Here is a 23,291-nt window from a genome sequence, read left to right as displayed (position 1 = left end):
TTCATTTGCCCAGGTACCAGTGATAGCGGTATTGGGTTCAGGTGGTGGATTTCGTGCCATGGTAGGGTTTTCTGGAGTTATGAAAGCACTCTACGAATCAGGAATTTTAGACTGTGCAACATATATTGCTGGTCTATCTGGATCTACGTGGTAAGTTTTCTGTGCCCTCCCCCAGCCCTGCTTTGTTTTGGTGCAGTGGAAACTTTCCACTGATAACTGAGAGAATGAATTTTATGATGTAGGTTACAGTCACCAGGGCGGAGGAATTCTCCATCCAGTGCAGTAGAGTGGCAGTGGAGTTGATCTTCGGTTGCTAGTATTTTGGAGTACCTGCCAGGATGTAGGCAACTTCAACTCCAAGAGGATTGCATAGGAGCTTGATCAGTGAGGATCTGAATTAACACAGTTCCCATCTCCAATAGCCATATGACTCTACAACCAATGTCCTCACTTTTCATGCTGGTGGGCCACCTTGTGGATAGGAGAGCTTTTAACAGTTTGGCATCACTGTAGCCTTGTGGACTTTCTGCCATAGGAGCCCTTGACCACGGACTCTAGCCCCTTGAGAACAAATTCACACAAAAAAGGTTGATAATTTTTCCTTACTCAAGAAAACAAAAATCAGATTTTTTGTGAAGAGACATGGGTGTGCACATGTTGGATTTGCTGCAGAAATGAAAGTTCTTGTTGAACTTGGGTCAAGGCCATTAGAATTTCGCGACAAAGTGAAGATACACTGGTTGCTATAAATGCATTAGTGTATGTGCCAAGTTCTAAGTAGACATCTCACATGTGTACATAAGAAGATGGGAACACACAGTGCCAGAAAGAAGCCCCTGTCACTAACGATTGGCTTTTGAAATATATTCCCGTTTTCTCTGGAGGAATTAACAGTGGATGTTCCCATATGAAGTTCTTTACCATTGGTAAGAGCAAGGTAGAATGGAATATGGCTTGCAGAAAAGTGGGCATGTTGTGATTTGTTCATGCTAACCCCAAGATGTGGCAGAAACTCTGTGTGCTGGTGGTGCTCTGCTTCTTTTCTGTATAGCTAAAGGGTGCCTTTGCTGTTACCAGCTTTTGCTCACTTTGAGAGCAGAAAAGAAGTCAGCATCGGACTGGTGCCAAACCTATATCTCCCCTTTATGCCAGGTAAACTGTGTTGATAGGAATGACAACTGTCCTTCCTGCCTCAGTTGAGTCTGCAAGTTCATTGAATTAGCTGCTTACTAGTCAGAACGTGAGCCGATTGTGCCTGAGGTCTGGATCTCACTGAGCTACATTTTAAACAAATACAGCGCTGGTGAGAGTTCAACCCTGTATGTCAATGTACTGTAAAGATAATAGAATTTGAATCAAAATAGTAAAATTCTTTAAACCAATCAGGTCAGAAAAATAAATTTAAAAATAGCTGAGGTTTAATCGAATAAGTCTGCACAGTCTGGGTGATAACACCTGTTCAGAATTGTCCTGTGTAATATAAAGAAATTCTATTTTTGATACTTAGCCAGTACCTCCTTGCTTTTTCTTTTCCATACCATTTATCCCCCAGGAACGGGGTTATGCCTTCCATTTGAAGGGTAGAGTATTCCCCATTCCTTCTCTTGAGGGAAAGGGCAGGTTTGTGCCTGTTCCCCAAGATGCGTGCTTGACCTTGGAAGAGGGTGTCTACATCGTTAATTGTGTCAGTCACCTTGCCTGACCATAGACTGATCTTCCGCATCACGTTTTCCTTTTTTCTCACACACTGTAGTTTGCTGGTGCACTTATTTCACCTGTGATTTGATACAAATATTAACACTTTGCGCTACCATAAACTCTCAAAGCACTGTGAAAACACTAATTAAATCTTGCATCGGACATGTGGCATAGGTTTCATTATACTGAAGCACAGTGAGAATAAATGACTGATCTAAAATCCCCCAGCTATGCAGTGACAGAACCCAGAGGCTTCCTGCCCACTTAGTCTACTTTAAATTCTAAAACACACTAAACTACTGCATAAAATGTGACTCCTTTACTATCCCTTAATTGTGGAAATATCTGGCTCCTGCTAACTCATAACCCACACTTCTCTTAATTTTCAAATGGCATTAATAAAAAGTGAAAGATTAAATGACATCAGTAAAAGAGTGGGCTGGAGAAAGATATAACAAGTACATGTTACTGCATGAGGACTCTGAGTACTTTTTACATGACCTCCAATCATCAAACCTTCATTTCTTGTGAGTATTTAAAAGCTTTTATATTAGCTTGGTTGTTTCTGTTCTTCACCTCTTAAAAAGATGAGTTACAAACAGCTGGATGCTGCTATAAACTTTGTAAATGATTATGGAGTATCTGGCTGCTCCATTTTTAAAAATATATTTGCAATCAACTTCTTAAATTTCTCTACTTCAGTCCTCATTTATGAGATGATTGCTAAGTTGCATAATTGCTGGCCAGATCAATTTGGTTTTAACCATCAGCATATGTGTTCTGAATTACTTTCCAGCTCTCCATTTTATTGTTTTAAAGAATTTCCTGGAATTATGGTAATTTTTATTACCTCAGTAATGCTTTGCTGGATTGGAGCCTTATGGACATGCCTTTTCTTAAGTATGTGAATACCGATTGATGGCAGTGGGATTGCTTAGGTCTTTAAGGTTAGGTATGAGTGCAAGTGCATTGCTGAGTAATGGCTTAAATGTGTAAAATACCATTCATTTGGACTGAGAGTTGTTTCCAGTTTGTACATTTGATTTTAGCAGTTTTTGAAATTGGTTTTTAAATGTAAAGAACAAAAGATGTTCATTTCCTTATTTGCTTTATTTATTAGTACAGTAGGCTTAAGTCAACATATACTGCTAAGGACTATCTAGGCTCTATTTTCATATATACTTCTGTATACATTAAAGTGTGAATCTTTCCCTCCTAAATTATGCAAAAAGCTATTTGTATTTACATCCATACAAAGATGTAAAGTAGACAAACCCATTTAAATTATAGTGGGCTAAAAATAAACTTCAGTAACATTGATGGCTTTTAAGAGTTGTAACATGTATGGACAATGCAGTTGTCCATTAAATTGTATACACGCTACATGGGGAAAATTCCCCAAGCACAGGCTTCTGCTAATTTGATATAGTGAAGAATTTCTTGACAGTAGTAGTATATCCCTTTTGGCCACTAGAGAGTGACATAATTACCAAACTGGGTTAGGTGCCTAACCTGCTTAGACATTTTTTTTTGAAAATCCCGCTAAGCACCTATCTCAATGCTTAATTTGTGCCAGGGCTTGCCAGGGCTGGGCCCCAGTACCTCCAGGCTTTGCAGTTCATAGCCCTGGCACCTTTGGGTTTGCCACATCAGTTATGAAAATAAAAAAATTGCTTGAGCCCCAGCACCTAATTTCTTGAGCCATCGTACCTTTTTCTTTACAAATTAAGCAATGACCTATCCATATCTTTAAGTGTCTAAATACCTTTGTAAATCTGGCCCAAATGCCTCTACGTAACAGATGACAGTGGTTCATATACACACCAGTCACTACCCCATTAGATGAAAGGAAGTCAGAGTTGATAATATGGCACTGAGAAATTTGTTTGGTCATTCTCTGAGTAAGACTGAATTGCCACTGTTAGTTTGTTGCAATAATTTCTCCTCTAATTTTGTAATCCTTAAGCATATATATCAATAAGCAAGTTTTATCTAATTGAAATGCAGTGCATTTGGGAGCCCTATTCTGAAGTCCTTAGTCAATCAAACCCCCATTTATTTCCAGAGAAGTTTTGCCCAAATAAGGAGTTGTTCAGTTTTTGACTGTTGTGACTGGATAAAGACTTGCTGCTGAAAGATAATTGTCAAGACCGTAATGCAGTTGGCATGTACAGTTTTATTAACATGATTATATTTAATTGAACAATTTAAACAATTATTTGGAGCTTTCACGTATAGTCACATTTACATTTGGAGAGCTGACTCATCAAATAATGTAAAATAATGTATTTGAAGCGTGAAAAGAGCTAAATACGCATAACTGTGTGTGTTTGTATGTATGCATGCACAAACCCTTTAAAAACAAGAATATACCATGAGTAAAACTTTTCATACTCTATTCTGTGTGTGTGCATGTGTGTTATATATGTTTAACCTTATCTTATACCTTCCTATCTTTCTAAAATTTAGCTTATGGGTTATATTTGTATGTGTGGCTTTTTTAAATAAATTATTCTCCTGTATTTTTTCCACTTGAGTTATTTGTAGTTCTTCATACTTAACTTCAGCTTAATTTTTTTTAATGTTATGTACATATCCTCAAAACCAGGGACATGCCTGACTATATCAATGATATAAAAAGAAATTATATAATTTTTTTAAGGCTGTCGATTAATCACAGTTAACTTGCATGATTAACTTAAAAATTAATCATGATTAATCTCTCTATTAAACAATAGAATACCAAATGAAATTTAGTAAATATTTTTGGATGTCTTTCTACATTTTCAAATGTATTGATTTCTATTACAACACAGAATATAAAGTGTACAGTGCTCACTTTATATTATCTTTGATTAAAAATATTTGCACTGCAAAATGATAAACAAAAGAAATAGTATTTTTCAATTAATCTCATACATGTACTGTAGTGCAATCTGTTTATCATGAAAGTGCAACTTACAGATGTAGAGGTTTTTTTTATACATAACTGCACTCAAAAACAAAACAATGTAAAACTTTAGAGCTTAAAAGTCTATTCAGTCCTACTTCTTGTTCAGCCAATCACTACGAGAAATGTTTGTTTACACTTATGAGAGATAATGCTGCCCACTTCTTAATTACAGTGTCACCTGAAAGTGAGAATAGGCATTCGCAGGGCACTGTTTTAGCTGGAGTCGCAAGATATTTACATGCCAGATGCACTAAAGATTCATATGCCTCTTCATGCTTCAGCCATCATTCCAGAGGACATGCTTCCATGCTGATGACACTTATTAAAAAAATAATGCATTAATTAAATTTGTGACTGAACTCCTTGGGGGAGAATTGTATGTCTCCTGCTCTGTTTTACTCACATTCTGCCATATATTTCATGTTATACCAGTCTCAGATGATGACCCAGCACATGTTGTTCGTTTTAAGAACACTTTCACTGCAAATTTGACAAAATGCAAAGAAGACACCAATGTGAAATGTCTAAAGATAGCTTCGGCACATGACCCAAGATTTAAGAATCTGAAGTATTTTCCAAAATCTGAGAGGGATGGGATATAGAACATGCTTTCAGAAGTCTTTAAAAGAGCAACATTCTAATTGGAAACTACAGAACAATAACCACCAAAAAAGAAAATCAACCTTTTGCTGGTGGCATCTGACTCAGATAATGAAAATGAACATGCGTCAGTCCACACGGCTTTGGATTGTTATCGAGCAGAACCCCATCATCAGCATGAACACGTCCTCTGGAATGGTGTTTGAAGCATCGAGGGACATATGAATCTTTAGCGCATCTGGCATGTAAATTTCTTGCAATGCCGGCTACAATAGTGTCATGTAAACGCCTGTTCTCACTTTCAGATGACACTGTAAGCAAGAAGCAGGCAGCACTACCTTCTGCAAATGTAAAGAAACTTGTTTGAGCAATTGGCTGAACAAGAAGTCAGACTGATTGGACTTATAGACTCTAAAGGTTTCCCTGGTTTTGTCTTTTAATGCAGGTATTTTTATATATAATTCTACATTTGCAAGTTCAACTTTCATGATAAAGAGATTGCACTACAGTACGTGTATTAGGTGTATTGAAAAATATTATTTGTTTTTTACTGTGCAAATATTTATAATAAAAAATAAAGTGGGCATTGTATACTTTGTATTCTGTGTAGTAATTGAAATAAACCTCTACCCCGATGTAACGCGGTCCTCGGGAGCCAAAAGATCTTACCACATTATAGGTGAAACCATGTTATATCGAACTTGCTTTGATCCACCGGAGTGCGCAGCCCTGCCCCCCCGGAGCGCTGCTTCACCACATTATATCTGAATTAATGTTATATCGGGCTGTGTTATATCGGAGTAGAGGTGTAATTATATTTGAAAATGTAGAAAACATCCAAAAATATTTAAATAAATGGTATTTTATTATTAACAGGGCAATTAATTGTGATTAATTTTTTTAATCAGTTGACAGCCCTAAAAATTTTCAAAAGCACCTAGGTCCCATTTTCAAAAGTGAGCACACTTGAAAATTTTACTGATGGTATATTCCTGTTTTATAGGGAGTAAATAAGACATGAAGGTCAAATCGTGAACTCCTCGTCCATGGGAGCTTTTCCTTCATAAAAACTCCAGGGTTTTGCATAAAATGAATAATCACATAGGAAATCTGTTAAACTGAGTGAAACATAAAGCTTAGATAGTCCGTCTGTTATAAATTTAGCTCATTTGGGCCTTTATCCTGCAAACTGCAAAATCAGGACTGTCTTGTGTATTTATTGACAGAGCTATTGATCACTGTATTTTCATTACAGGTACATGTCAACTTTGTATTCTCACCCAGATTTCCCAAGGAAAGGACCAAAGGAGATTAATGAAGAATTGATGAACTGTGTCAGTCATAACCCACTTCTACTGCTCACTCCACAAAAAGTCAAACGCTACATTGAAGCATTATGGAATAAGAAACGTTCTGGGCAGCCTGTAACATTCACTGATATCTTTGGAATGTTGATAGGGGAAACACTTATCCAAAATGTAAGTGTGTTTTTATGGTTATTTGAGCTGCGAGAATACTGGAAAATAACAGCTGCAGATATTTATTTGAATTGACCTTTTTGTGTCCTCACTAACATTTTATCAAAAACTAAATTATTGAAGAAAATTGCAGTCTGTCCATGCACATTTAGTGAATAAGAAAAGAGGCAGCATTTGTCTATCACGTCTGTTATGAAGTAATAGCTCAGATCCAGTTTGTCTATTTATTTATTTGTTTTATGAATCTCCTATGACCAACTGTGGCTCGGCGGCGACTCACCAATGTGGCGCCTCCTGCTGGTCATCCAGGGAATTAGCTTTTCCCAGCCCGGAGCGCCCTCTGAAGGCTGGTGTCTCACCTGCCACTGGCCCCGTGTCCTTCTCAGACCCCAGTGCCCTTTACCCAAGGGTTCTGCCCCAAGCAGCATCCTATAGTCTGGGTCTCCCCACCCAGGGGAACCCCCAACCCCCTATCCCCACCTTGCCTCAATGGCTACTGCCTGTCATCATCTAGCCCTGCTCCCTGGGGCATACTGTAGTCTATAAACCGCTCATCATCAGAAGGGAGGTTGGACCAGCTGCCTCTGCCTGTCTCTGGGTTGCCCCTCTGCACCCTCAGTACCCTTTGTGGGCCCTTAACTCAGCCTGCAGCCTGGAGTTTTGCTAGGCTGGAGCTTCCTAGCTCCTTCTGCCCCTTCGCCCAGCACTGCTCCACCTCAGGTACCCTGCTCAGCTTCCCAGGCAGCCAGATCCTTCTCTCTCTAGAGCCAGAGAGAGACTCTTGTGTCTTTTTCAGCCTCTGGCCCTCAACCCTTTTATAGGGCCAGCTGTGGCCTGATTGGGATGCAGTCCCCCCTGTGGCTGCTTCCCTCAATCAGCCTAGCTTTTCCCGTGCCGCAGCCCTCTCCCAGGGCTGTTTTAAGCTACATCAACTGTCTGAAAGTGAAAGAGATGCCATAGGATAGTTCTGTTGTGCAGTATTAAAGGCACTCCTGCTCAGGGGCGGCTCCAGAACCCAGCACGCCAAGCGCGTGCTTGAGGCGGCAAGCCACGGAGGGCGCCCTGCCGGTCGCCGCGAGGACGGCAGGCAGGCTGCCTTTGGCGGCTTGCCTGTGGAGGGTCTGCTGGTCCCACGGCTTCTGTGGATCTCCCGCAGGCACGCCTGCGGGAGGTCCACCGAAGCTGTGGAACCAGCGGACCCTCCGCAGGCAAGCCGCTGAAGGCAGCCTGCCTGCCGTGCTTGGGGCAACAAAATGCCTAGAGCCGCCCCTGCTCCTGCTTGACCAAATCATGTAATAGACTTGTTGAAGTCCAGTGAATCATGTGAGCAGGATTTGCCTTTAATCATGTACTGTAAGCAAAGAGTACTTATATAATGAAATACACTAATAGACTATTATGGATTGGTCTGATACTCTATAGTGTGCATATGTACAAATAACCTATACAGATATTGACTTATTCCAAGGTTAATAGCAGTAAAATATTGACAGAGAGGACGGCAAAACAGCTCTTGGAGTGAGGTTGGTTAGAATTCCTATTCCTGTTATATAGACGAACAAACAATAGCCCAGAGAATTTAGCTGAATATGCAAATTGAAGCGACAAGTCATTGATAGAGCTGGAACTAGAACCCAGGATTCTTGGCTCCTAGGATTCTGTCCTATGCAGTAGATCACATTTATTATATCTATCATATTTTAATAAATGGTGGTTCAGCCTAAGAGAAAGCATTAAGGTTTTGATGACCTTCCTATCCTTCTAATATATTTTTCTTGATGCTTATTCTAGGGCTTGTCTACACGTGAAAATTAATCTGGAATAAAGCCAGGTATGCATTTAAAGCAGATTAACTATTCCCAATTAACTTCATGTGTTGATGCTCTTATTATGGGCTAAGAGTAGTATATTCTGAATTTTCTTAATCCAGATTGATATAATTCAGAATAAATCAGTCTCATTCTGGAATAAGAGTATCCACACAAGGAATTTAATCAGAAATAGCTATTCTGGAATAGCATGTAGACAAGCCCAGTTATAACAACAGAAGATAAGAATATTCAGTGTACACCAATACTGCTACCCCAGCAATCACAGGATACAGAGTGTATGGGAGACACTGACTTCATCCTGCATATCTCTGCCAAATTTTCAGAACACCCCCAGTGAGGTCCCCAAAGTCACCCTCTGCTCTCAGATATGATAAATAGTTCAGTGAGAATGGGAGCTGCTTTAAGCATTTACTACCTTGATTCCAGTACATTAACATGTGTTGTACAGATAGTGACATTCATAGAGATTAGGTCTTTTGATGGTGATGCATTCTGATTTTTCAGGATGTTCTTCCTCTCTTTTGATGATTTCAACGAAACTAGAAGTCTTCCCAACTAGCAGGAGGTCAACCATTTCCAGACTGTCTTGTACCAATAGTTTTTATGTAACTTCTCTCCTCTTTTTTATTTTTTTATTTATCTATCTATTTTGCAGAGGATGAATACCACTTTGAGCAAGATGAAAGAGAAAGTCAATGAAGCACAGTGTGCCCTGCCACTCTTTACTTGTCTCCATGTCAAACCTGATGTTTCAGAACTTATGTTTGCAGGTATGTTTTCAATCTCTTTATTTAGTTGTCATTTGTGAGGTTCCCCTCCCAGTCACACACACTTTTAAAAAAGTCCTACTTATTCTTAATTCTTTTTTGGACTAAGTATATCCCAGGGCTTGGATAAATCTTGAATCATTGGTTCCACTCAGGGCCGGATTAACTTTTTTTGGGCCCGTCACCAAATGTATTTGTGGGGCCCCCAGGGAATGATTGTAAGAGGGGCCAGGGGCAAAAGCATAGTGGGGCAGGAGCTAGGGTTGGTCCCTGGAGCAAGGGAAGGGCTGGGGTAAACTGCAAGCACAACAGGGCTGGGGAGGGGGTGAACAGGATCCCCCCTACACACTCTGCCCACATAGAGCGGGTACCAACCTGATTCTAGCCCATTCTCTTTGTCTCTCTCTGCACTGAGCTGCCCCTCCTCCTGCAGCAGCAGGACAGGTTCTCTTCCAGCCCTCTGGGGTGGGTGTTGGGAGTGGGAGGAGCAGAGGCTAATGTGGTTACTCCTATAACCGTACTTTTAGTTTCCAGTCAGCAGTGCTAACCGGACACTCAGATCCCATTTTCTACTGGAATTTCCAGTCTAAAACTGGATACCTGGCAACAGGGCTGCCAGAAAAGCCGGGGAGAGGGGGTAACAAGTGATGGGTGGGCTAGGGAGTGGAGAGGACCTAGTGGGCAGGGCCATGTCTGCTGTACTGCCCAGGTAGGTTGGAGACTGTGGGGAACAGCTGACACAGTATCCCCAGCCCAGCTGACATGACAGTCAATGGTGGATTTAGAGTTAGTGGGGCCCCCCGGCCCTGTGCTCAGCTTCATTTTCAGGGCCCCTTCTTGGGACCTAGCCGAGAAAGAGAACATTCTTTCTTATCTCCCCCTGCCTCCATTTTTCATTCTTTTTTTCTTCATCCTCCTCCTATAAGTAATAGCAAGTAAATGAAAATAAAGAGAGGTTTTTGATTGTTCTAGTCTAACTTATTTTTCAACAGACCTCTTGAAAATCACGGAGGATCTTGACGGACCACTTAATGATATTTCCAAATATTGCTTGTACCGTTAGCTAATTATTGTAAAACACTTTGGATAAGAGTGCTTTATTAAAAAAAATGTAAAAAAAACGTTGGGGTCTGGGGTCTGGCCAGGAATTAGAGTACAAATGGGGACTCAGGGTTGGGGCAGGAGGTTGGGGTGTGGAGCGCTTACCTGGGGCAGCTCCTGTTTTCTGTGAGGGGTGCAGGTGGGAATGGGGTGGGGTTCAGGAGCTCTTGTTTGGTGCTCAGGGTGGGGGTGGAGATGTTGAGGCGTGAATGAGTCAAGGCATGGGATGTGGGGTGACTGGGTATGTGTAAGGAGTGCAGGAATCAGGGCAAGGGGCTGGAGAGGTGTGAGGGGGTGCAAGAGTCAGGGCAGGGAACGGTGGGCATGAGAGGGGATGCAGGAGTCAGGGCAGGAGGCTGGGGAGGTGTGTGAGGAGTGCAGGGGTCAGGGCAGGGGTCTGGGTGTGAAGGAGGGGGTGCAGGGGTCAGGGTGGGCAGAGGGCTGGGGGTGTGGGCTTGGGTCATAGGGTGCTCACGGCAGCCCTTTCTCCAAGGCCCCGCCCCTGCCTCTTCTCCTTCTTCTCCCCCCCATGCCCGGGGCAGTGAGCGTGCTGAGGCTCCACTCTTCCCTCTCCTTCCTGCCGGCAAACAGCTGATCGGTGGCAGGGAGTGGGGAGGGGAGGGAATATAGCACCCTCCTGAGAAGAGGCAGGGGTGGAGCATGGCTGCCAGCAGAGCCTGCCCTGCTGCAGCAGGAGCCCCAGGAGTCAGCAGCATCAAGCTTCTGCCCCCATGGAGGGTGAGGCGGGGTGGAGAAGAGATGGGCTGGACCGAGTCCCCTTTCGACTGTGGGCCCGGTGCATGGTAAATCCGGTACTGGTCCCACTGTGAGAATTACTAAAGAGGTTGGGTTAATTTTAAGCAATGATTAAAGTTTATTAAAGTTCATAAGTATATGGAAATTGAACCAGATTTTTTTAGATTTTTGACCAAATGAAAATGTTTGTGCAAAGTGTCTGCTTTCCTCAAAAATATTCTATTTCACAATGGAAAACTGAAACATTTTAAGCTGAAAACTGAAGATGCTCTCAGTATTTTTTTTTTTTTTTTGAGGAAAAGTTTAAATTTTCCACTGGATGGAGGTGATGGAGCTGTCCATCAACTCTGCTAGGGGGAGGGATAGGTCAATGGTTTGTGCGTGGGCCTGCTAAATCTAGGGTTATGAGTTCAATCTTTGCAGAGGGCACTTAGGAATCTGGGGCAAAAATCAAGGCTTGGTTTTGCTAGTGAAGGCAGGGGGCTGGACCCAATGACCTTTCAGAGTCCCTTCCAGTTCTGTGAGATATGAGTATATATATATATATATGGAAATATACCTGAGTCCAACTCTAATGTCTGAAACACAAGACCACCTTTCCTTCTAAATATTTCTTTTTACTTAACAGTGTTATTTTAAGACTTTCATCCTTATCAGTGTATTTAGTGTACCGTGTTCTTGAAGTTTTCCATCCAGTATAATGTTCTAAACCATTCCCTCCCTATATAATTGCATAACCTGTCTTGACTTGAGATACAGTAGGTTTTGAACAAAAATACTTCCACTTTCTTACTTATTAGGTTATGGATGTAAGATAAATCCTGTCTTGTTCCTTCTTGTTGAGGTGCATTAATTGTATAAGATAACATTCCTCAGAAAGGTGATGGCAGCTGATTGAAATCTTGCACCATCTGCTTTTATGCTCAAGGCTCTTAGTGTTCATTCTATTCATAGTATTTCTGACCCTAGTGGCGCCGGTCATGCCCAGAACGGTAATAATTACTAACTAAACATAATTAATATGATTTATTTCAGGAAAGTTTTTATTGAGACAACTTTTAAAAAAACCTATCCAGCTATTTTTACTAAAGTAAAGTCAGACAGTGACCCTTGTAAGAACTGACAGATTCACAGGACCAGCATATATAGCTGTAGTTAGTCAGATTTACCTGTGGTGAGAAATCTGAGTTCACAAAACATGTACATCTACTGTGGATTTCCCAAATTTCTTTACATATAAAAGACAAATTGCAATAGAAAGAAGAGTTAGCTAAAGCCAGGTCAATCCAAGTTTAGTTTTTGAGCTGCTGCACCTGAAATTGAGTATAGCAAACCCATGATTGTTACCAACATTTCAGAGAGAGTAAAGTGCATGAATGCACCGCTTCACATTAATGTGTAAGTTGCACGGTTCAAGTTGGAAACACTTTCTTATGGTGCACTTACTTTCTCAATATTACCTCATACAAGAAGCTAAATTTTGCATCCCTTATTGAGGTCCCATTGAAGCCAATGGGACTCCTCACTATCTGCCTCCTATGTCAGAATAGGTCAAAATTGCCATCTACTCAGCTAATGTAAATCCATATAATTCCACAATGGAGTTGCACTGATTTACATCAGGGGACAGATGCAAGCAACACTGAAGTCAATTGGTGGTACCTCCTTTGACTTCAGTAATGTTTGGATCAGGCCTCAGATGAGGAACTTACGTAACTTATTTTGATATAAGTGCCTTTAAAAAGGGCATTGCCACAAGTGTTCAAAATCAAACCACCACAGCTCCTTCCAGGGCGCAAATGACTATTCCATTTCCAGACATAGTATTATAAAATAAGATTTATACAGTGCAATAAGAAAAACAAAATATAAGGGGTTTTGACAGTAATTACATATTAAGATTTTTCTAGGTTCATTGCCTTACCAGGGTATTGATATAACTACAAAGAGTACTGAACATAGATGTATCATTATTTACACTATGATAGCTTCTTCCTTTCAGGTCAAAGCTTGTGTCTCAGGACAGTTTGAGTCCTGTCCTACCACTGAGACACCACCCGTCTCCAACGAGATGAGTGACTAAAAGTGAGATCAGTTAATTATAGGAGAAAGGATCCCTTGAATTCCCTATGCTCTGGGTCTGAATAAAAAAATTATCTTCTTCTATGCAAATTCCAAGGCTTTGCTATGACAGATGCATTTAATTTGTTGGTTTTCTGGCCATGCTGTTCCTAAATTTAGTTAAACTATTAAGATCAAAGTGCTAAAGTGCATTAACCTCCAGATTACTATCTTTGGCTCTCTACATTTCCTGCCATGCCTGTACCTGTATATGTGAAACACTTGAAGTGTTTTTGCTTGGGCATGAATAGTATATTTTGATCAGATAACAACCTTGCCAGGGTGTGAAATTTGAATGACATAGTAGTCCTGGTCAAATATTTCCTCTTCAGACAGATATGGTTTCCTTTATATTTTATTTTAAACCAGATCTCTGAATTTCACCAGCATCTGAGAATAAGCTTAACATCTTGCATTTTGCTGGAATCTCTCTAAGCAGTTTCTTGCACAAGCAAGAATTAATTGTCTCAAAGGAGTTAAAAAAAATAACACTTGCAGACAACACGTTGTTAGCCAAACACTGTGTTCTAACATTAGGCAGCTACTTATACTGGTACAACACCAGTCACACTGATTTCAGTAAACTCTATACAAGAAAACATTCCTTCAAATTGAAAAGCTTTCTTGGAGGTGGCATTTTCATGTATTCAGAAGTTTTGTTGACATTAGGAATCGAGTGCTAGTGTCTTCTCTCTTCTTTGAGTCTTTGGTATGTTTATAATATGTTTTAAAGTCACCTTAAGTCAATGATCCAAAGTTACTATCAGGGTGGATTTGTTTTAAATCAAATTGATTGAAATCATGATTTAAATCACTAGTCAGGAAGACTCAATTTAATCATAGATTTCTACATAAAAGTGCATTTTTGTTGGTTGTTATAACCTTAATACATATTCTTCACAACTCAGAGATAGGTGTAGGTTTCATTTTTAGACGTTACACACATCCCAGTTTGGAATGAATTAGTCCGAAGGAAGAAAATATTCTTTCTACACGGGCAGAAAAAGCTACTGCTGTTAAAAGTGAGATTATCCCTAATCCATGAAATATTGGAACTCATTTACAAAACTTTTCTTATACACTACATGAATATATTGTCTCATACTATAGAATTAGAATTTATAATCCCTATTCCATGAGGAGATATCTTTGAGCTGTCATGTATCTTAATTAAAACTATCTTTAAATAGGGTTTTTCCTCAAAAAGCATTTTATCAAAAAAGTGAGATTATCACTTCAACAGTCTGTGAATCCAAGTGCTTAAGTGACTTCCATCAGTTCACTGGTGTGACTTTCTTTAAAGCATCATCAGCAAACATATTTCTTGAATGGTTCTTATTCCCAAATTGGGTCTCTTTTACAGCCTGCTGCCATTTTACATTTAGTGAATGTAGATCTCAAATCAATGAAGGCTACACTCAGGCCTCAAGGCTTCTGGAATATGCTGCTCAAATAGTTTGACTTTTGTTTCTACTGCCTGTCCCTCCCTTCTCACATTTATCTCCAGACTTCTTCTCCTTGTCCGCCCCCTAAAAATCTTCTATTCGTTGGACTTTTTGAAACTTTGCACTTTTAGAGAGAGGTAAGAGACTGGCTCTGTGTACACAAATTTGAAGAGGGTCAATAGAGTTGAGGTCTGTTATTTCTCACCTCTATTATTTAGTTTAAAACATTTTTGCTGTTAACAAGCATGTTACCTGTGGAGACACAAATCCACAGTTTGAGAACTGCAAAACTAAGCATCTCTGATGGTATCTTCTAAACTAAGCACTGAGTCCCATTGGGTATATAGAAAGATTAATCTAAATAATCTATACAGAAGCCCCTGAAACCCCATAAGATTGGGTCCCTAATCCATGAAATATTGGAACTCATTTAGAAAACTTTTCTTAAACATTACATGAATATATTGTCTCATACTATAGAATTAGAATTTATAATCCTTATTCCATGATGAGATATCTTTGAGCTGTAATGTATCTTAATTAAAACTATCTTTAGATAGGGTTTTTCCTCAAAAAGCATTTTATCAAAAAATCTGATTTAAATCAAAGAAATATGAATTTTTGTATTTTAAAAAAAATCATTGATTTTTATCCACCCTGGTTGCTATGTTTTGGAAATTTATATGAACAAGAAGTCATATGATAAATGATATTTCACTTCCTTCAGTGTTGATGATTGATTTATAAGGGCACTCAAATAGGTTATTGTTGTTGAAAAAAATTGGTTCAATTATAAGTCAAAGTGAATGAAGACCAGCTATGTTAGGTTGTATTTTTGTCTACCATCATTTTCTTTTATTAATTCATGATTTAGATCTGAATCCTGCAATGTGAGTGCATTTAACTGGATTTGGGGTAAAATTTTCAAAAACACCTAAATTCCATTTTCAAAAGATATTTAGAGCCCATCTTCTACTGCAAGTCAATGAGATTTAGATGTTGAAGAGTGTAGGTCGCTTTTGGAAGTGGAACTTAAGCTCCTAAAAGCAGCAAAGAGTCCTGTGACACATTATAGACTAACAGATGTATTGGAGCATAAACTTTCATGGGTGAATACCCATTTCATTGGCTGCATCTAAGCTCCTAAGTCACTCAGGTGCTTTTGAAATTTTTACCCCATGCATTTATTAAGTGTTGGACAAGCCACAAAATGTACAGTCTCCTTGTACATGTAAACTTTATAAAGAAAAAAGAAATTGTATTATAGTTACAATGTTTTTGCATCCTTTGTTGTCAGTAAACTTTTTAACTGGCTCCCAACCCTGTCTGTTCTAATTGTATTTTGCTATAAGTCTGAGTCTTTGGTGAAATCCAGATTTTACTTCTGGAGTCTCTTCAAAGCTTTGTGCAATTTAAAACAATTTCATCTGCTCTACACGTCGCCATACTTCACATTTTCAGTAAACTCATAATAAAAGAGAGAGAAACCTATAATTTTGTATACCCAGCAATCTCTGAGGATCGCTGCCACTGTTGGAATTTGTATTGGTGATTCACATTGATGCACAAGATGGAACTCAGATGTTGTGTAGCCTGTTTCACTATCTCTCTCCCGACACTGCCTGCCTAATTTTTTCAACAAATTTGGTTATGGTAAGAATGGGTGAGGTTTCCAGCTTCACTTCAGGATCAAAACACCAATTGAAGTCCAAGGGAGTTTTGACTTCTGCATAACTTGGAAGACATTTCCAGGGGTTCTTGACCTAGTGGCAAACCCAGATTACATGTGTCCTGGAGAAACACTTTCAATTTAATTATGTCTCTGGTATTTTATGTTAGAAGAACAGGGAACAATTTACCAGCAAATATATTTCCTTGTATGCTTTTCTTTCCTCTTGGAGAAAGGTGCCAGCCATTTGTGTATGTTACAGATGAATTGTTTTTGTTGATGCTGCATTTATGTCTAGAGGGAAAATGTGAGCTAATTTCTTTATGTAATGCATGCAGATTGGGTGGAATTCAGTCCATATGAGATTGGTATGGCGAAGTATGGCACATTTATGCCTCCTGATTTGTTTGGAAGTAAATTTTTTATGGGAACAGTGGTTAAAAAATATGAAGAAAACCCCCTGCACTTCTTCATGGGTAAGTGAATGATTAAAATAAATAAAACCAAACTGACATTTCAATTCTCTTCTCTCCAGTGCCTTTAAATTTGTCTTTCTGTAATCAGAAACAGTCTGACACAAGAATAACCTCTATATGAAAAGTCATATCTTAATAGTCTGATGGGAACCCATAAGAATGGTTCCATTTTCAGTGATGGGAATTTCATGATGTGGTGCACATCTAAGTTTAGGATCTAATCTGTCCCAAAATCTCATTGATTGTGTTATTCCAATGCATTCTCAAAGTAGAATTAGCTATTTAAATAATTTCATATATGTTTTGTTCTGCAAGTTTCCATTGATTTAGTCATTTTTTTCCCATTTCAGGTGTCTGGGGCAGTGCATTTTCTATATTATTTAACAGAGTACTTGGAGTTTCCAATTCTCATAATAAAGGTCCCACCATGGAGGAAGAATTAGGTAATGTAACAAAAACAAATCTATTAGCCAGTAACTGGTATTAAGATTTTAGTGAATTAATAACTCAAACATCATTATCACTCTAGATCTGTGTGTGGGTGTATGACACTATGTTAACCTTTTATTGCATGTCAAAAGCCAGGGAAATTTCCTTTCACCAATTTACATTGATAGACACTGGCAAAGGACTTGGAGGGCAGGGGAAGAGAATTAGTATTGGCTTACTTGTTCAATACCTTCCCCGGTTTTATTTATTTGTAGTCTGAATAGGCACTATACTTGACCTGTGTCAAGGCTATTGGAAGAGGAGAGGTCTTGCACATAAATATTCTTTAAACAGATTTTTTTTAAAAAAACATGATGGTTTAAATATATGTACACCAAAGTGCTTTTTCTGATTGATGTGGTCAGCTTCAGGAGCCAGCAGACTAAAAACCTGGCCTCATGGCTACCTGCAATTATAATAAATGTCTTTCAAGGATGGGACTACTCATGTAATTGATAAAGGGATAATGCAGCTTTTCACCTTTTGGTTGCCAGGTCAATTCCATTCCAGGGTGCCCTAAATTCTTACCATCTAATGATAGTTTTGTTTCCGTGAAACTAGTTTAGTGGTCTCCGTTCACTTTCTACTGGGCAAGTGTCCACATCATTGTAGGGAGGGGAATGTTGGAGCTTGATGGTTGTGGTAAGGTACATCTTTCAAAAATGCTAGTTTGGGGTTTTCTAAAAGCTTTTGATATTGGAATGATTTTTACTCCTGTACTGTGTCCAGAGACTGTGGATAGGTGCTTGTGAAATGCATTTAAACCACTAAATAAACCAGAATAGTCAGCACCCGTGTCCATAGCTGACTTGAGTGGATGAGGGTTGGCTGTGCATAAAAACTCCACTATCCCTTCTGTCTAGTAGTTGAGACTATTGCTGGGACAATATGGAGAAGCTAGCTTTGTCATGCTGCTCCTGTCTTCTGTCAAATAGAAAAATTCAGCTTACAGGGCTTTCTGTCTGGTATAGTTCATGAGCAACAAAACTCACTGCATAAAGAAAAAATAATCTGATTAATATAATAATCTGTCTATATGAGTTAATTTTTGAGGTACCAAAACATAGGAATTTAGGCATTAGTGAGCATAATACTTCAGCAGATACTTAAGTTTAAGCACGAGTAGCCCTATAAAAATCACTAAGTTTACTTATGTGTTTAAAGTTATGCCTGTACTTAATTGCGTTACTAGAACAGGGCATCACTCTGAATTTTTAAAGAGATCTTTTCTCTGGAAAAAAATCCTTAAAAAATATTATCTATTTTTCACACTTCCAAAAATATTTTTCAACTTTTTTCATTACAACAATCTTTGTCTTGGTTTGAGATGTTTCCTGTTTGTGAGAATTTTTACAGACCAATACAAAATACCTCAAAGTGAGAGTTTACCATGGAAAGGGTGATGAAACCTGAACTATATTATAGTGGCAAAACTATAAAACTTACGTGATGGAATCCTGGCCAGTTAAAGTCAATGACAAAACTTCAGCTGAGTTCAGTGGAACCAGGACTTTACCCAAAACCTATATGCCACACTGAACATAAGAATTAAATAAACTATTTCTCATATCATTTTCTTTAAAAAACACATCTTTGACATTCAAAATCTATATTTGTGGCTTTTAATAGTTTCTTTTTTTGGTTGTTAATTTTTGTCTTAGATATTCTTTGTCATCATCCAAGAATTTGTAACGTTTGTCTTTGTTGCATACTGTTAGCATTGACAATAGTTTAGGTAGTGTCTGAGTAGCTATTTAGTTTGCAAGAGTGAAAATATCTAAGGAGAAAATCTGTAATGACAGAAACTCTTCTGTGTCTGTATAGATTTCTACAGTGTAATATCTAATCTTACAAGGACTAGTCCTCATAAACAATCAACATAGATATAGCTTTATATGTATAGCACATTTAAATTTAATTTCCACATGCCTTTTGATAACCTCACTCTCTCTCAATCAAGCTTTCTGTCTTGAGCTAGCAGAAGTATTGGAAATGCATGTTGCTGCTTACCTAATGCTTTAGTTGCTCTTATCCTTGATTGAATAATATACTTGATATAAATGACAATCCCAAAATAAAGAATTTTCTACCCAAGACAAACTCTGTCCTGCCATGACAAAAATTTGGTTTATGTCATAAATAACATGGGTGGTTTTCTTTAGCAAGAGGCAATTGGTTTATGATATCTATTCAAAACAATTATTAGAAGACAGTCCTCTTTCAGCTTCATTACTTGTTTCCAGTATAGACTATTTACATCATAAATTGTCTTGGGGAGGAAGGCTGGAATTTTCAAAGGACCCTAAAGGAGTTAGGCACCAAATTCCCATAGTTTCAATAGCAGTTGTGTGCCTACTTTGAAAATCCCAGTTTAAATCTTTACACCCAAACAGAAGAAGTCAGAATATTGGGAGCTTGGTCAGCTTGTTTCTTCCAACACACACTCCCCACAGTATCAGCTGAAGATGATTTTCCAACACTAGGCTGTTTATAAAATGATTTTCTTATAATTCAGCTGAAGTCAGATAACTAAAGATAACGACAATTGAAAATCCATGTGTTTCAAGAAAGGCTTTCCTTGATTATTTTAAAAATAGGTTTTTACTTTAAATAATATAGTAGCATAAATAATTAAGGAAAACAGAGTTTGCTGACTAGACAATAGTTTTCACATAAATTAATCTCCTTTCTGAGCTATTTGATCTGACAGTAGAATGTATTGCTGCTTTAATTGCACAGCTCTCAAAAAATCCTTTACCTTTTTTTAATATTCTTTTATGGTTTTGGAAAAACACCAAGTAATTTACAGTTTCAGGCTGAGTTTGATTATTTTAGATACAATGATCTTATCCTGATGGAAAATAGATTTTTGCCAAATAGGTAACTTGTGTTCATTCTTTCGATTAATGATGTGAAATGTAAAATGCCTGTTCCTCCACTGAAGTTAATTGCTTTGGCCTAACTGCTGGGTTTTTGTTTTTCGTTTTTCCCTCTGAAATAGATTTGTGTTAAAGTTATGTAATTGTCTTGTTTTCTTTTATTTCCCAGAATGTAGAGGGGTACTTGATATGCACATGGCATTCCCATTACCACAAATTAAAGGCATGCATTCGGAGGAGAATATATGGCTTTGTTGTCAGGCTTATTTTCTATTAAAGTAGTTTTATTTTGTGGGCTTGCAAAACAGTAGTTAGTTTTGTTATTTTGCTTACAATCTTGGGGAAATCAACCCTGGTATAAGTAGTTGTAATTCACAATGGATGTTAGTGTGCATTGCCCTTGCTTATGTCTGGACTGCACCTTAAAATTCCACCTGTTCTTCAGAGGATTTTCTGCCTTGAAAGGCGAATTCCACTGAATAATGCTGAATTCCTGTGAAAAAAGGGCAAACCCATCCTGAACATTGCAACAATTCCAAACCAAGATCACACACAATAGATTCTTCATAGTTATGTCCAAATGTAATTTGAGTCCCTACAGCTGTCTTGCTTAATTTCATTTCCTGTCTATCACAAGTACTATACAATGATACGTCTTGACACTTTTTTGATCTCCTTAGAGATCAAGCAGTTTAGCTTAGATCTAACAATTTAAGATATTGTATATTTTTTTCAACAGAAAATATTAGGCTAAAGCATCTTGTGAGCAATGATAGTTCAGACAGTGAAGATGAATCACACGGACCAAAAGGTAAGGAAAACCCCATGGTCTAGGGCATGTTTTACTTACTATGCCTGCTCCATTTTTTCTGTATATACTGTTGATTTGTCTAGCTAAAGCAAGGTGATTGTGATGGAAAAAGACAATTTAGGGATCTTTGTTGCTATCAGTCATGTACATACCCCCAAAATGGGCCGAATCCTGTTTGACTTATCCATATATGTTGTCCTTTGTAGGTCCCATTGATGCTAATGGTAAAATTCCACTGCTTGAGCCACCAACCTTAAAAAAGTGTATGCCTTGGCTTTAGCTTAGTAAGGCCAAGAGACCTGACAGAGGCCTTTTTCTTCATATCAGCCCAGACTGTTCAAGCTGGTAAACAAATGAGCACTCAGAGACTTGTGCCTTAACATCAGCTCAGAAACCCAGCAGTGCTGCTCTAATGAGCCTCACAGAAGCCCACATCTTGACATACGCCTAGAACGTGAGAGGAGTTGAGCCAGTAACCTCATCAAGCTGTATTTCCCAGCAAACTGAAGTAGATGAGTCTGTGGCTTGGTCATCAGCCCAGTAAGCTAGAGATGCCTGTTGAATCTAAAGTTCAGATGAGTGTGGCTCAGTCTGAGTCCACTGTCTTTGATTAGCATTTCCGGTGCTTCCAGACACCTGTGTAAGTGACATCAGTATTGCCATTCTGGACCTAAGGCCATCATACTGGGTAAAATATGGAAACTGAACTTCGGTGTTTTGGAAAAAGTGACTTAGAGACTTAGGAGCATAATTCTAATTGCAAGGCAGTGGGGCTCAGGCTCCTAAGTGCCTATGTCACTTTTGGAAATGGGATTTAGGATTCTAAGTCACTTAAGCACTTTTGAAATTTTGACCATTATCTCCATCTTTCTCAAATAGTTTATCTTGATTTTTATATATGAAAAAGTTTTCAACTGGGAATGGGTGAGAGGGGATAGATCGCTTGATGATTACCTGTTCTGTTCATTCCCTCTGAAGCACCTGTCATTGACCACTGTCCGAAAACAGAATGCTGGGCCAGGTGGACCTTTGGTCTGACCCAGTATGGCAATTCTTATGTTAAAATCCCCTATTCTTTCATGCACCTACCACATCATAGTTTTGAGTGTCTATTTCTTCTACAAGAATCAACATCGCCACTAACAACTAAAGCAATGAGGGGATGCAGCTCCAGGCACTATTTTAGGTTTTAATGATGGTGCCAGCACTGGCAGGAGGAAAACAAACCTTTGAAAATGAGGTCTAGTCAAATAAGAAGCTCATCACTTCTCCTTTGACTTGAAATAATGGGGAGGGAGAGATACTAATTTCAGTGTTTATTTGCAGATATCCTGTGTCAGTGTCATAGTGACCAACATAAAGAAAATAATCATTATTTATGGCCTTGTATGTCTGTATGTAGTTTACACAGCTTGATTTGTGACAGTAAGCACTGGGGCTTGTCGTAATTCTCACATTCCACAGGATAAGTCTGCAGTAGGACCTGCAGATCAGACTTCCTACTCTTTTGACACTTGCTCTGCCCCTATTTAAATGAAAAATAGCTCATTGTGAACCGTGGATTAAAGAGAAAAATTAGAATGCTACACTTGGAACATCAGGCCTGATCTAAATTCTTTGAACACTCAAAACACCTACAGAAGTTGGTGAAAGTTCGGAGAGCTCAAGGTCATGTCCTTCAGGCAGTAAGATCCTTTGCAGGTTTGAATGGAAACTATGGATGCTCATCACTTTTGGAAATCAAGTTGCTTTAATGTAGGTGCTATGCTTTTGATTGCATTTTTAGTTTACTTGGGTGATGTTATCAGAACAATCTTGACCAAAAATTTAGATTTTCAATAATTATTTTTTTAATAAAGCAAGATCCATAGAAAAAACTTTTGTAACTTAATTATTAAATGCTCAGGTTTCTTTGTTATACAGATTTGTAGAGTTTAAGATTTAGCTCAATATCTACATCCTTGTGTATATCTATTTATTCCTTATGTCTGTGAAGATACAGCTCTGAGTGTGAACTGATAACAGCCCTGAGTTTTCACATGGGTGAAATGCTGCTGATCCCCCTTCACCAGCACATGGGGTCCACTGTAGCACTACCACTGTGGTTCCACCTAGCAGGGCCTAGGTCATACAGCAGTAATCTTCCTGGAACACAGGGGCATGGCATGGTGGGGGAGGGGGTGCACTGGAGAGGCCAGTGAATGTGCTATTACATG

At 38.9% G+C, this 23,291-nt stretch overlaps 1 protein-coding gene across 2 annotated transcripts in view; it reads left to right on the top strand.

Moving 5' to 3' along the window:
* PLA2G4A (phospholipase A2 group IVA) overlaps positions 1-23,291 on the top strand; it is a 127,286-nt gene that overhangs the window by 78,706 nt on the left and 25,289 nt on the right. For both annotated transcript variants that reach the window (XM_032783433.2, XM_075067862.1), the window contains 6 exons: positions 14-150; positions 6,507-6,729; positions 9,217-9,331; positions 16,759-16,896; positions 17,247-17,339; positions 21,004-21,075. In XM_032783433.2, coding sequence (XP_032639324.1) covers positions 14-150; positions 6,507-6,729; positions 9,217-9,331; positions 16,759-16,896; positions 17,247-17,339; positions 21,004-21,075 — 778 coding nt within the window. The remainder of the gene's footprint in view (positions 1-13; positions 151-6,506; positions 6,730-9,216; positions 9,332-16,758; positions 16,897-17,246; positions 17,340-21,003; positions 21,076-23,291) is intronic.

The sequence above is a fragment of the Chelonoidis abingdonii genome, chromosome 7, assembly GCF_003597395.2.
Source record: "Chelonoidis abingdonii isolate Lonesome George chromosome 7, CheloAbing_2.0, whole genome shotgun sequence".
NCBI lineage: Eukaryota > Metazoa > Chordata > Testudines > Testudinidae > Chelonoidis > Chelonoidis abingdonii.
The sequence above is the reverse complement of the archived record's forward strand: the minus strand, read 5'-3'. Positions and strand labels throughout refer to the sequence as shown.